This window comes from Pleuronectes platessa, chromosome 20 (assembly GCF_947347685.1).
Source record: "Pleuronectes platessa chromosome 20, fPlePla1.1, whole genome shotgun sequence".
NCBI lineage: Eukaryota > Metazoa > Chordata > Actinopteri > Pleuronectiformes > Pleuronectidae > Pleuronectes > Pleuronectes platessa.
Genome location: NC_070645.1, coordinates 19,114,493 through 19,130,148, shown reverse-complemented (window position 1 = coordinate 19,130,148; position 15,656 = coordinate 19,114,493). Strand labels below are relative to the sequence as shown.

General features: G+C 41.9%; 1 protein-coding gene across 1 annotated transcript in view; it reads left to right on the top strand.

Annotated features, from left to right (window-relative positions):
* The window catches only part of LOC128425681 (cadherin-12-like), a 60,633-nt gene that overhangs the window by 1,838 nt on the left and 43,139 nt on the right, over positions 1 to 15,656 (top strand). The window contains 1 exon segment of the mRNA XM_053412410.1: positions 4,173 to 4,425. Coding sequence (XP_053268385.1) covers positions 4,173 to 4,425 — 253 coding nt within the window.

Genomic DNA, 15,656 nt, shown 5'->3' with positions numbered 1-15,656 from the left:
GCTCCAGAAAACGTGGATTCAACGGTGGTGTCATCTCTTTGTTCTCAGCCGACACAGAGATTAATATATGGCCTGAAAAGTTCATTGTGAAATGCTGTGCTGGTGGTCTGCCCCCCCCCCCCCCCCCCTTCTATGTGGATGGGGTATAGCAGCATTAACACAAACACTTTTATAAAAAGAAAATAAACTTCCTAACTCCCTGTGGGACAAACAAAAGAAGAGAAAACGTGTCATTACTGCATTAGGACTTTAAATCAGAAGTATACACACAACCGCTGTGTTCAAGGTCTGAGTGGGAATCCCAGTGGGAGGGAACAATGTTATTATATTTATAGATGGGGCGGCATCACTGACACACTGAAGGGTGACTTTGGCCAGGTAGGAACTCATCATATTCCTAGCTTGAGTGCCCACAGCATTTCATATCCACCACCAAGTTTAACAAAGGGCCGGATGTAATGGGAGTTGAAGGCATCCTCTGGCTCTCCCCACACATAATGCGCGGTGGGATGTAAAAGAAAGAAAAAGAAGGGCAGCGTCTCCTCATATCATCTTAATGCCTCTACAATTCATTGGCTGCAGGTTTTGTGCACAGGCCCTGCAAGGAGCCATCCGGTGAAAACCATAGAGAGAATTAAACAAATCGGATTTAAGCGTGGTGCCATTGCTCCTTTGTAAAAAACGCTTTGCATCTCAGTGTCATTGTTTTTACACCGAGATGTGGACGAAGCACATTGTTGTTACACTGTCTGAAGCTAAACTGTGAAGTACATGAGTGAATGCATACAAGTAATTAACAAAGCCACCTTGTTCACTATTCATTACTGTGCTTGTGCTGTAACCTACGCACAAAGTGCTCTCTGATAATTTAGCCCGACTGGCCAGCTGTGTTGTTACTCCCATTTTCATTAACTTGCCTCCATCTCCTCTCCTCCCACTCGTCCCCTGTAGGACTTCATTGATATTACAGTCGTCTCTCCGTCTTAGCCAAACAAAAGAAACATCTTGGCAGTGATCTCCCCGAGTGACTAACGCTTTTTTCTCTCCATCGTCTGCTCGGTGCACATATTTTCTCATCAGTCCGAGCTGCAGTTCAGGAGAGGTCAGCACTGTGATCATTGAGGTGACAGAGCAGAACATCCACAAATCTGTTGTTATGAGAGGAGACTTTTCTGCTTCTATGGGCAGATGCTCACAATCATATGATCTGTACTGGTATGATACTGACCCTTGTGTGTACATGTCTTTTGTTCATCTTTCTTGTAATTGTAGATTTTGGATCGATGGGTTAGCACATTTAATGTTTATGAAATCGTAAGATTTAAAGATTGAGCACAAAATACAAGTGAATGCAAAAATTATCCTTTATCTTTGTCTTCTGGACTAAATGAAGTTTAAAGAAACCCCCAATGCCTAAAGACGAGTTCAAGGACTGCAATGAATTCATCAATACTTATTCAACAATTGTGTCATAGCTTCATTAGATGATTATGTTAAACTTGAGGATATTTAATCAGCTTCTCAAATAAAATGTTGAGTTCCCTGTTTTCTCAAAGTTTCTAAAAAGTAGATAAACAGCAAATGATATAGATGCCTTTAGGTGAGAAAGATTGATATCATTTCTAGCTGCATTTTTCTCAGAATTGTAGATAATGTCCAGAGTCTGTTCCTCACTCCCTGGCTATCAGAGTCCAGGACACCTCAACACTTCCCATCGTCACATCCATCATCTCAAATGTTCCAGCTTGCTTATGCAAAATGATGCAATAAGATGAATGACTGAGTCATCTATATTAATTTAAAGTGCTCCGCTGCATTTGACTGCACGCTTTGCTTAGATAATCCTTCCACGATATTTTGCCTCTTCTGTTTAAAGAACCATCACTGAACAGACACACAATGGTGATGACTCATAAAATTCCCAGGCATCCTTCAGATTTACACCTTACGCTGTATATATTGAGAATCACATCTATTTTTAACCTTTCAAAAGCTTTCTTTGAAAATTCCTCAATGAATAATTCCCGTTCTAACCGTGAGTAGGCAGATGCGTGACCTTGTTAAAACCACGATGACTTGTTTAAGTCTCTGAATGACACGTCATGATGCAAAATAAGAAATCTTTCCAGATGACTCATTACTCCCCTCCCATCCAGAAGTCAATGCCTACTTATTTGTTTGTCATGTCTATGGCAGCCTGAACGACTAATAACTTTCTGGGGGAGTCTCTCGTGGGCGGCAATCTGCGGCGGCAGATCGGCTTCCCATATGTTCTTTGATTTTTTTGAAGGTGGTGTGCGGGAACGCTGTCAGCCGGCTGTGTCGTGTTATCTGAAGTAGACACGCGGGTCAAGGCTCACAACCGAAGGCCCGACACATGCTAATGAACTTCTCATAAAATATGCATCGAGCTCTCCCAGGGCCGTACAGTGGCAGCCGCGTGGGTTTTGCAGGAATTATGGGAACAGTCATTTTCCATTATGTCAACGTTAAATGAGGAGTGACCTGCCGGAGCGGCTTGTCTGACCCGTGTCCAGATAGTTCCTGCCAATTTTGCACGGAGAACTTCGCAGATCAGTTTTGACTTCTAAGATACTGCGCTGACGGGGAATAAATGGATCCGGGTGCACAGCGTGACCTTGTTGAAGCCGTCTCCCTCCGAAGCCGATGTTCCAAGTCTGTACAATTAATCACAGAGAATGTGATGTCGATGAGGGCTCCGGTTATGAAATTAGAAGCTTGCTGTCTTCCTTTACTGTTTGACTTTAGGAGCACTAAGAGCGAGAGAGGAAACAATAAACCAGGTGTGGAAACCAGCAGCTCCATTCCTCAGCTGGATGCTTGAGTGTTGCTGTGGTCGGCCAGGATCGAAAACACAGTGTGAACAACAACAGTAAAAAAGATGTCTGCTCAGTAAAGAACAAGGCTTAACTACATCAGACTCCATAATATTCAGATTTCAGACTTTCTTCTTTCCGTGACAGCCCTCCTGCTTTACTCATGCTTTACTCATGCATGCAAAATCAGACACAATTCCAAGACATGACAACGCAGTGGCCCGGCCCATGTTAACATCTCATTGTTACGACCACTGAACCAAAGTACAGACATAAACAATGCATATTGAAAGAATGAACGAATTAAATATTCAATTGCATGGTCTGTGAGCTGGATTACATATTGGTAATCTTCTGAATGAGTCCCCCTGTTTGACAGAAGGGAGTCTGTCAGCTGACATGCCGCAGCAAGTGGAACAATCTCCTGTGGCCGCGGCTGTCAAATCTGTTGTGCTCCACACCAGAGTGATGTCTGAGAGAAACTAAAGGATCTCAAAGAAATCAGTGTGAGCATGGTGCTTTGCTCTGACATCTCATACAGCCGACGTGTCATTTTGATATATGAACTGCCAATGCATCGCTCCATACCGTCAAATGGTTGCTTGCAAGTGATGTAACGATGGTACGGTTACTTCAACATTTTTAAAAGGGTTCTAGACAAGTGCAGTAAAAGCTAAAAAGCTCGTCCTTTCATTAAAGTGTCATAAATAAAACATGACGTGCCCGTTGCTGACAATCAAACAAGAGCTCCCACCCTGACAGGTCTGTGTCAGTGAGTCACTGTTCTCACCAAGACAAGTAATCTGGCCAGTTAGACCATGCTTCATGGAAAAGAGTCTAATGCAGCGGTTAAACGATTCTAATGCTTGTTTTTATGTTTGGGAATATGAGCAAATTGTCCATCATTGAAGGTAAAATCTAAATATGGGCCAGAAACAGCTTGAGAGTTGTTACCAACACCTCATAGTCACGGTGCATGATGAGCACATGTGCTGCAAGACGGTCTCTAATCAGACAAATCACACTGCATGATAAATATATAATGGAGCTAATGCGGAATGAGGTAATTCAAGATCCTGCAAACCTTTTTAAATTATGCATTTGTTTTGTTTCCTTCAGGTGATGAGCTCCATAAATCTCTGAGTGGGGTCCTGACAGAGCCGGGAGAACTGCCTTGTGGGTTTCGCCACATCTGGTCCAGCCCCCCCCCCCCCCCCCGCCCCCTCCGCCCCCTCCGCCTCACCGCGCCCATTCCCCATAACGACCTTCACAAGTGGTTTCAGCGTGGCTCAGCTCTCATCACTGGACTTTGACTCGGGGGCCGGCACCTCACAGATCGCCAATGCTAACAAGGGACTGCCTGCTGCTGTTCCTGTGGATCCTCGTCAACGCAGGCTCAGTCTCTTCCTCGCGTCCCCCCTCACCGCCGCTGGGACGGAGCCGGACGGGGAGGGAGCACGCCAGGGGCTTGGTGGGCCCGATGAGGAATGGGCCGGCTGGATATCAGCGGGTCAAAAGGGGCTGGGTGTGGAACCAGTTCTTCGTACTGGAGGAGTACATGGGGTCAGACCCACAGTACGTGGGAAAGGTAAAAAAGCTTTGTTTTCTCCTGTTATTTATGGTGGTCGAGAGGTCATCAATCACATAGTAAGGAGCTTGGGAGAAATTGGATTAGTGGTAAATAGAGAGCGGTAGAGAAAGAATAGAAAAATACACTGATGTTGATTAAGTTTAAAGCTATTCTGAGTAAATCCCCCCAAAAAACAAAACAATGTATTTGTATTGATAAGTAAATGTATACAGGGGTAATCTTTTAGGCAGGACTGTCCTTATCCAATCACACAAACATACCCGCCCACTGTCAAAGCAATTGTTGCAGGTTACCCATTTTCATTATACCTTTGCATTTGAGCCTGCACCTTCTAATCTAATAAGGTTATTTTATAGTAAAACTGTCCGTGCTTGTTAGTGTTCCAAGACATAAATGTCTCCGTCATGAGGAGGGAGAAAATCTATATGTTTTATTGGAGCCCTGCCCGCACCTCTATGTTAAACAAGCCAGACACACGTGACAGTGAAAGGGTGAAAGAATCGATGGTGTGGTAGAAATAAATTTAAGCTACAGTCCTTGTAAAACTGTCAGAACATCATAGTTATGAGCCGGGGAAGATGCTGACAGCAATAAAAGGGCAGCAGAGAGAGCCAATAACCTGAATCCACACTGAGATATACATGCATCCCATCAGACACTCTGCTTTTTGTGAGCTGCTCAAACATCTATGTTTTTAGTGTAGGATTTGCTTTATACATATATTCTCCCCTCTGGCTTAAAACAATTGTAAAGTAACCTCTGTGGGGGTTTGAGGCTAAAGTTGTAATTTGGCACTCCTGGCTTATACAGGATAATAGTAAGACTGACTTATCTGCCCCAGTGCCACTGCAATCAGCCCTGACAAGCCATGCTGTTTGTGGAAGTCTCTGAGGCTGAAAGCAGGGGGAGGGAGGCTGCTGTCTGCTGCCCTCCTAAGTCACTTAATCCTGGGCCGCTGCACTGCTTCATAATAATTGACTGATTCTGTGCCATATGAAAAGCATTTGGAGATGCGATCCTGCGTCTTTGTCGGGACTATCTCACAGCGAAAGGCTTTTTGCTTGCTGAAACGGGATAAAGGGGTAAATAACGCCTAGAGACAGGGAGGGCAGGCTGCCAGTGACATGTCATCGACGGAGTTATCAAGCACCGTCTCAGAGAGCAATAAATGACCTCTAATGAAGCGTGACTCCTGCTGCTCTGACGGGTTGGGCTGCGATACAGTTATGCTAATTGTGGTAATTTGTGAACACCATTTCCGTTCAGTGACCTGCAGAGTTATGCGGCTCATCAATATTGTTCCTGGCGTTATTACCCGGTTTCGGCGTTTCCTTCACAGTCTGAGGTGAGGAAGGGCACATGCACTGGTTTCCCTCTGCAGCTTCCTTTCTCTAAAATATAATATTTTACCATCTGTGGTATAGAGCTGGTTTCTTTTGGGCTGATTTCTACATCGGTGAATTCTTTCCATGTCAAAAACAATAACATCCCTTTCAAGAGTGTTCAAATTAAATGCATCTCTGCCAAGTGCACTTGCAACAGTCAATTACCGACTAATTAGCGTGGGCCATTGAAAAACACACAATTCATGTTGCTAACAAGATGTGGTAGTTTTGGCAGACAGGAGACAACGACTGGTGGAGGAGGGAGAGTGGAGCAGAGGAAGCAGCTCATCGATTAAAGATGGAGTGGGGAATCAGAGAGCCGGTGTTAAAGATCAACAAGTTTGTCGACTGACAGGTGACATTCTCCTGAATGTGTCAGGGGTCGCTATAGTGAAACCTGCTCGAGAACAACGTCTTGTTGATTGACCCGCTGTTTTTCTTTGTCTTTTAAATTCTAAAATAGATACCATAACCTACGTCATCTGAAGTGTTGAGGCACAATTATCACCCTGCCACAAAAATAATGATCCAATTCTACTTGATACCAATTCATTTCTCCACCAAACTGATTTGCACAGTCTTGAGGCACCGATCTACAACTGAACATGTCTCTGTGGATTATCAAAGTTGTATTTGTTTAATTGGTAGATATGGATTGATTAAATTCATTGGAATTTTAATATACACACAGATTTTCAGTCATCAACTTGAACAAAAGTACGATTTATTCAAAGCTAGAGTTTACAACCACATATCAGGCTAACAACCAAGTACATGTCTGATCTAGGTGAACATTATTAAAGTATAAATACTTCATTCATGCATTTTAAAGCAGAACCAATGTGCACACCTCTTCCTGCGATGCATTAATATGAATGTACGGTAAATATAGGCAAGAAAAAAGCAGAAGAAGCAAGAACAGATAAAAAAAAAAACCTCCTTCTTTACATGCTGTCTGGTCTATTTTAGATTAATGAGTGCAAGCAAAGCAACATTTCGTTCCTTCTGTGACAGCGAGGGGAAAATATGCCTGGTCTGCATTTCCACTTGTGTGCTATGACTACAAAATAAAGCAAGGGATTTAATTTAGACTCAGCCTTTTATACCATTAAATGCCTGTGACCCAATTTAAGAACAAACCTCAAAGTGTCTATCAGTGAAAAACAAGAAGTGCCTTGATATATTCATATTGATTTTTACAGACAAACAATACTCCATCTCAATATTCATGGTAGAATTTATATGTCCGTGCCTATACAGCCTCTTTATCAAGGAAGCCAAGGTGAAAGACACTGAACGTGAGGGGAATGATACGGTCACAACTCGCAGCTGTACTTACACTACTTATTTAATTATCCTCTTTACTCCCTGGTGTGTAAATAAGGTCACGACACGATCCAACATGGTCCTCAGCTCTACTACTGCTGTCATTAATGTGGAGCAACTGCTCCAGGGCCAAGCTCAAGGGCAAGTGAACTTCAGCGGTTTAAAAAAAAGAGTCTGCGAGAGTCTGTTCACTACTAAGATTTCTCTGTGGAAGATGAAACTGCTACTTAAGAGTGAATCAAATGTACTTGTTATTGATACCACACTGGACCTGAACTAAATAAAGACAAAGTGGTTTGGCAAGAATATTTAGAAAAGGTTTTTACAGCACTTATTCCAGATTCGAGTTGTGTGACGAATTCAGTGTTTTCCTCTAAGAACAAAATAAATCATGAATAATCATTCTCTCATTCGAGATGCACAGGAACAACAAGAACACGTTGAGCTGCAACTATTCACGTTTAAGCCTTCGTGTAGTGAAACTTCTGACAATCTGCTGTTGACAACAACCACATTATTGCAGATTAGCAATTAAAACCGAGAGGGCTTAAGGGGGTTAATGGATCACCCTTTGCACCCACAATTAGATAATGCCGAGTCCTTTCCTCTGCAGAGTAGTGATTATCTGCAAGAAAAAAATCTACCTATCGTGGCAGCTGCTTCCCTCTCACTCTTTTAAAGTCAGCTCCGAGTTCAGCAGCTATTCTCCAGCATCGTGGCACTCTCACATAATGTCAGAGTCATGAATTGCTGTTTGACACATTTTCTCTGGAATTATAGCAACGTGGCAATTCAGAATCCACTTAAATGAACGTTGCTTGTCATTTCGATGCATTATAAATATTATAACGACCACTTACTACCAGAGGAGCTGTAATCAGAAGAAATGCATGTCTCGGGCTTGCCATCAGTAACAATGCAGGGACTTTTGAGAGTGGATGTTATAAAACGGGGTGTCACTGTGATGTATGAGTGAACAGCACGGCAAAAAGGAAATAATATAAGTTGTGTACACTTTGTTTATGAAAAAAGAAAGATAGATAAAGAATGGACGGGACACCTGTGACCATTTGTCATTCGTATCCTTTGCGATCTCGCTGATGGGCGATTGGACCGACATATGAGCAACACAGGCTCTAGATAATTGTATTTATTATTCTTTCAACATTGGAAACGTGATAGCAAGGAAATGAGCGAGCCTCTCTCAAAGGGGGACTAAACAAATTATACACTTGGCAAGAAAATTCAGCCAGGGAATCAGTTCCATAGAAATCACCAACGCTCCAGCCATTAAGTTCCGAGAGCAAATATCGTACCCGTAGCATCACATCACTGAAGGTTAAAGAGAAATCCAAATCAGTTTTTGATGGTCACACTAAGGGACCCGGAAAGAGGGAAAGAAAAAGTGTCTCCATACCTTTTACTGCAATACAGCGCATGGCAGGCAGGGGCACGGTCCAACGCCTCATTCCTTACACCTGCACAAAAGGTCGCTCATTTAAATAAAAGTCAATAAACCACTTTTGCTAGAAAGGGCAGCCCTGTTTCTCCCACAACTTGTTTATTCCATCGCTTCCTGCCTGACAAGGAATGGCCGTCCTTCTTTTTATTGATGGCTCTTCCCGCCAGCCCCTCCCCACACCTGGCGGAGATTTATCACTGATGTGAAGTCGGCGATTTAATCTCTCAATAAGGACCCATAAGAAGGACATAAAAACCCTTTCAACAAGACTTACGCACCGGGCCCGACCAAGAAAGATTCCATCATCTGACCACATGAAATTTACCAGCCTTACTGGTGATAGCGGTTCCACGTAGTTAAATGTGGCTCGGTTTAAATGCTCCAGAATTAAGCTGTAAAATGCTTCGAAACCTAAAGAGGCCCTTATGAAAGCAGCAAACCCGTTTACACGGCGTGATGATGATAGCCACTGTTGTTAAATACTTCAGTGAAACAAAGTGCAAGCCAGCAGCTAATAAACATCAAGTCCAAAAGAACAGGCTGCGACATGAACCGCCTGAGCAAAATGCCAAATAACAATATTCTTGCTTAAGCCGTGATCCATAAAGCCTGTTAAAGATCTGACACAAAGGAAGTAACACATAGAATACAAGTTTAAATCGATGTGAGGAAATAACAGAGCAGAATTGGTAGAAGTGCTCTTCCTTTAAAATACCTCACAAATGATTTTAGTCATCTGGAAATGTGTTGCCTGAGTGATTCAATGTCAAATGAAGTGTAATTTAAAAGGATGGCTCTCGTGAAGATTATGCATGAGGTGTGCCAGTGATTCAGCTGCTCGTTAGAACATATTAAGAGGTCGAGGACATTTACAATTGTTATGCATGTTGATGATGAATATTGCGAGAAATTCAGGAAAGAACACCTGAAATAAAAGCTAATGATACCATTCATCTGTCCTGCCAAAGTAATACATTTCATATATTTTGTCCTCGTGGGTAATGGACTTTTCTCCTGAATTGCCGGGATCATATTTCCAAATGGTTGGCTAATGTCCCAATCTGTATCACTTACCAGCGTGGTCAACATATTTCCATTCAATCTTGACATTGATAGGGAATATTGTTGTGATTCTGGGTAGAAAATTGCATTCTGTACGTCGTATCAATATCACTGTATTGTTTAATCAAGTGTGATATGAGAAAAAGGGAATCAAGCCTTAACCCGAGTCTCCGAGATAATCGATAACAATCATGTACATTAATGTGATATATCAAAAATCAGCCGTGCACCGTGTTCCTCGTTATGCAAAAGAAATATCCCAAATTAATCTGAAAGCAGAGGTCATACGATTTGTGACTTAAATAACGGTTCTATCAACAATCATGGTTACAAACTCCCTGAATGTAGAAAGAGTGAATGTAGTCGCTTGTTCACAACAGCAGGTGAGTGTGTTCAGAGCACTGACCTGCACTAATACAGCTTTAGAGGTGAATATAAGCTACGGTTTCTATTTGTTGTCACACACCCTGGGCCTTATCTGTCAATCTATTCCATTTTGTCCTTTCTCCATCTTCCCAAGATTTCTCTCCCTCCCTCCCTGTCTCTCTCTCTCTCCACTCTCTCTCTCTCACACACACATCCCTACACTCCAGTGCATATGTGGGCTTCTTTTTTTTTTTTTTACCTCCATCCCTATTACCTGACTGAGGCATGACACAACCCAGATAGCGAGCTCGGAGCTGTCAGCACCCTAAGAAATGGCTCGCGAGCCAATATCGATCAGCTATAATAAGCTTGCTGCATTTGACAGTGTTTTCTTTCCATCAGCGGCTCACCAGAACACCAACTACCTGCAAGAACTTACCACTCAATCAGTAGTCATAATGTGGTATGACACAGCACACACACAGACACACACACACACAGAGAGAGGTCTGGCAATGCGGTGAACGAGCTATAACATACAGCCTATATGCCAACATACCGCCACTCTGCCATCACTGCACTGGGTTTCTAGGACAGCGGGCTGTAGGATTGAAGGCTAGTTCCAGAGCTAATGAATAGCAGTATGAAAATAGATCTGCTCACACATGGATATTGACTGATTAACACAACGTGAATCCTGACGGGAACCGTACACTATAGTATGTGCCCCAGTTTTTTCTTAAAGTGTAACCCACCAAGGACTCATCAGAATGAATCTGATAATACATTAAACAGCTTTATGACACCAGTCAGAGTTCAGGGCTGCCTTGTATGAAAGGTACCAAACAAATTGGTTGATATACTTACTGGTGCACGGTTCTTTGGCCAATGTTGGCTGGCTTTCAGCAAAGAGTTGCGTTTTCCATATGCATTCCTGAGACGAGCTCCACATAATCCTGGTTTGCAGAAATCCAATTACAGCTTTTTCTACAGAGGCTGGTTACATCCTCCGCTGAAAATCACACAAATTAATCAATATGCGAGTTTACTACACGGTCATTGTCGACGAGGGACCATGTGCTGCAAATCCAGAAGGTATTAAAAAAAAAAAAAGGGAACACCATCGTCTCTCAGAGTCGAGAATTCCCTGTAGAGAACGATCATTACTCATAAAGTTGTGGCTTTTCAACAGCCGCTGAGAGCAGCTTCCATTTTCCTCCAGTCCAACCAGTAGCTGAGTAGCATCAGTCAATTCAGTCAATAAACGTATATTGCACTGATGATTAATAAGAAATGAATAATGGGCCTGCCGATATCTTCTCTGACAACGGCGCTGATGCACTGCACCATGACGCTGCAGATGCAATGGCCGGCCATCTTCATTGCCTCAACTTTTGAGGACAAGGCAAAGACGGCATATTGACAGCAAGAACGTACGGCATACATTCTTTTTCAGACTCATTTTAGGGCACCATAGCTTTTGACCACTGAAATCGAATCAGTTAATCTTCTATTCAAAGTGTTAAAGAGGTCAATGAGTCCAAGTGAACAAAGACTCGCTGGATATGTTCCTGAGAAATCACATCCAAAAGGCAAACAATGTTTTTTTTTAAGTCAGTGCAGCAGATTCTGATCAGTTCATCAATGAGCTCTATTGAATGTTTGAACCAAATGTAAAGAAGATCTCTCAAGGTGTGTTTGAGATATCTTGTTCACAATGAGACGGACAAACGGACGGACAAAACCCAAAATGAGGTTATGGAAAACTACAAACAACTTCAAGATCACTGAAACATCCGTGTAACAAAAGTTCTTACAAACTGAAATGTTAACCTACGATGTCTGACAGTGCTTCTTGGCATGTTGAAAAACTAAAAATACATTAATGAATGCAAATATAATTACTCAAACAGATGGCACGAGTTTCGGATGGTAACAGGAATCTTATTTCGGTTCCTAGCGCTACCTGTTTCTTTTTATAGCCGTCACGTCAACTGGTACCGTGAGCAGCACATCTTGCTAATTATGCGTATCATGAAAAATTGGAGTGCTAAGACATTTTCACCGTAATATATGTGCATATGATCCCACCCGTCTGAAGGAGCAAGCTTTATGCTTTATGCTAAACAGATGTAGGTGTGCTTGTTTGAATATGCACACTGTTATCACTGACTCCATCATTCAGACTCTGCACACATACATTCCATTTTGTTGATTCGTGGTTTATAAATTGGGAACAACTGTAACAGGAAAAGAACCTGACATGTTTCTCCGTCTCTGGCGTGAAGTCACTTTCTTTCTTTTGACACCTTTAATAAGTAGGAGGCTGCCTCTTGTCTAACGAGCCCAATGGGTGTTTTGCAGTTTAAAAGAAGCTGTCGTCTGCTGCCCTATTAACAAGTCAGTTTATAAAATGCTGTGCCATTGTTAGAGTAATGGAATTTTTAATTAATATCAGTCAACCTGCAGTTCTAATTAATGACACATTGTGCCTATTCTTTTTTTATATTTGCATTTGGTGTTCACCCTAAATTTGTCCAGGTACCTCCCCTGGGAACATGTTTTTGTTTGTTTGTTAGTTATTGCCAGTCAAAAGGACGGCCAATGTGTACTCCTGCTTAATCATGAATACAAAGTGATAATTTGTTCAGTCAACAAAATATGATCCGCCGGCAGCGCAGGAACAACGAGGCCCAATCCCGCATTGTGCTGCTTCAAGAGCCTGTGAACAACAAACCACTGTACTATGAAAATTACTATCTTTTCAATAATCTGTGTCATTTTCTCTCCGCTGGCCTCAAATTCTTTGTGCAGCCTCGTATATGAAAGCAAGTGGCCGCAGTAGATTACAGAGCGAGTCACAAACATGCAGACTCAGCACTACGGGGTGTAAACTTCACTGTTAGGTGCTTATTATTTAGTCCAACAGGAGTGAGCAGAAGGACAAGGATGGACATCTCCTGATATAATTCAGTTACACTCCCAATACATGTCAAGACAAATGAAACATGCCATTATCACAATACTGATTATTGCTAGCAGTTTGTACTGGATTGCATGAGATGTACACAGGTGTTTTAATGATGCTGTTGTTGCGTGCACCCAATGTGTGTTTTTTTGTTGGCCGGGTGTAGTTAGAAGAATGTGAGTCCGTTATATGACAACAGTGTTGCAGCATTCCGTCTGCCACTCTGATCCCTCTCGTACGCCATGAGCGCAGAGCAACTACTTTCACAGTGTCTGAGAATGAGCTTGTTGTGCGATGTGTGTGTCGTCCCATCCGTCTAATAGGACGTAACAGTTTGAGCAAATCTGAAACACAAAAAAATCTTGAGATAATCTCGTATAATGAGGTCCCAGATACCGGATTGCAAAAGATTACAGGATTACGAAACAATAGGAAACAAGATGGATAATGGATGAACAACAGCGATTGGGAGCAGATGTCCCAGCTACTGTCTCACTAAAATATAAAGGACTGGAAGACATCTTGTTTTATTAAAGACGGCAAATCTGGAAACACAACTTTGTGGGGAGAGCACCTGAGGGCGAGAGGTTCTTAAAACAAACTGCTGTCAGCAATAGCCCCGCAAAAAAATAGTTCCCCTTTCATTTTGCTCGACTGAATAATGTAATTGTTGTGTTTTGTTTATAGAATATAAAGCTATAAACTATGAAAACCCATATCCTAGAGTCACAGTAAAAAGTTAATGAGAGAATCATTAGAGACCTATGAGAACCATCACTCCGACGCACAATTAGTAATTATTGCTCTGCAGCCTCAGTTAAAAGCAAGTCAGTGATTTTTTTATCTCACACAATCACACGATGATGTATCACTATGATGAGTTCTACTCAAAGACGCACTTCACAACTTCCATGATGCAGGAACGTTAATAGGAGGCAGTGGAACCATTTTTTCGACAAAACAATATTCCAAAATTTACAACCATTGCCAACAATACGGGCACAGGTCAACAAAAGACCTGTGCCCAATGGCCTCAACCCAAGAAGCATAGACAAGAACAGATTGGACTAGTAAATAGAAGAAATGAATCTGTATGTAGACAGAAGACATGTTGGAGGCAAGAAGAGCAAAAAAACATCACGTGTCACACATCAACAAATACAGAAAACCTTTGTGCCATCCCCTCAAAGGTTCGACAACCATTCCAGCTCAGAGTATTCCCCGAATTTGAACTCATAGCTTAGATGAAAAATTCCTTTTGAAAATGAATAAAACAACGATCAGGCAACAGGTGAGACAATAACACCACGGCACACATGCTCACAAGCAACTGAGCTGTGCGGCGACCACGATGAAAGCTACCAGCGGCACATGCAGAATGGCGCATAATGCAATAACGTCCCGCCTTTTGTAGTCTGGGAACACCCGAAGTCAAATCTGCCATCTGGTATCCTTCTGTGTGCAAAACCCAGAAAACGTCCCTCTCATGTTGAGCGTGTCATCGTGCATAATACCTGTACCTGCGTTTGCTTGAAAATGATGATTTAGCTGTTTGTGGAGGAAAGGGAAATAACAGAAAAACAAACTCAAACACGAAATGTTCAGTTCTATACCAAACAAGTGTCCGAGGCAAATTAGAAGTACAGCAGCCAACAACCAAACAGCACAGTGCATAAGAGAATAGAATAGAAAACGCTTCAAGAAGAAATTAAAACTAGACATGAAATCAAATTTGAGTTTTCATGAAATTCCAATTCACTGTACCTTATTTTGAAAAACATGATTTTTAAAAAATGCACAGTTGGTTTATGAAATTGTCAAGGAGAGGGAAATAACAATGGAAACAGAAAAACAAACTCAAGAGAAAAAAAGTTCATATTTATACCAAACAAGTGTCAGAGGCAAATGAGAAGCACAGCACAGCACATAAGATAATAGAATAGAATATAAATTGCTATACCAATTTCCTGCCTATATATATTAAATATAATAATATGAAAACTTAACACAACTTAAAATGTAGACTTTCTTTCAGTTTAATTCAATTTAGCTAGATTTAAATCAGAATATCAACATGCAATTTCCATAACTCTCTCTCACACACACACACACACACACACCTGCTAACAGCAGGTTGTGAGCATATGCTAATTTTAGCATCAGTTAGCTTCAGTATCTGACAGGCTGGACTCTGAACATGTCCCTGGAAACTAGCAGGGAGACCCCTCATTGACCCAAACAAAGATGGCTACCAAGGTAGTGAGTTAGTGGGACCCCGGATTTACAAAATCAAAGATGGCTGCCAAGGTAGTATGCTAGTTAGTTAGTTAGCTAGTTCTACTATCTTGTCTTCTTTCTAAGAAACTATAGAAAAATGCCTCCCATTGTGTTCCATAGCTCGTTAGTTAATTATGTAGTTAGTCACGTAGTCACCTAGTTAGGTAGGAAGGTAGGTTGGTAGTTACGTAGTAAGCTAGTTAGTAAATACTTCCTTGTTCCCTTGTTTCCTCATCTTTTCTCCTTGTAGCATCTGTAATATTGCAGGGGATTTGCCTAAAAGTCAGGGTGCTGGTGAAACCCTCTGTTCCCTTGATAATGCATGTTATGTCCTTATATTAGTTTTCCTACAGTCTCGGTTCCTCCATAGTGTTCCATAACT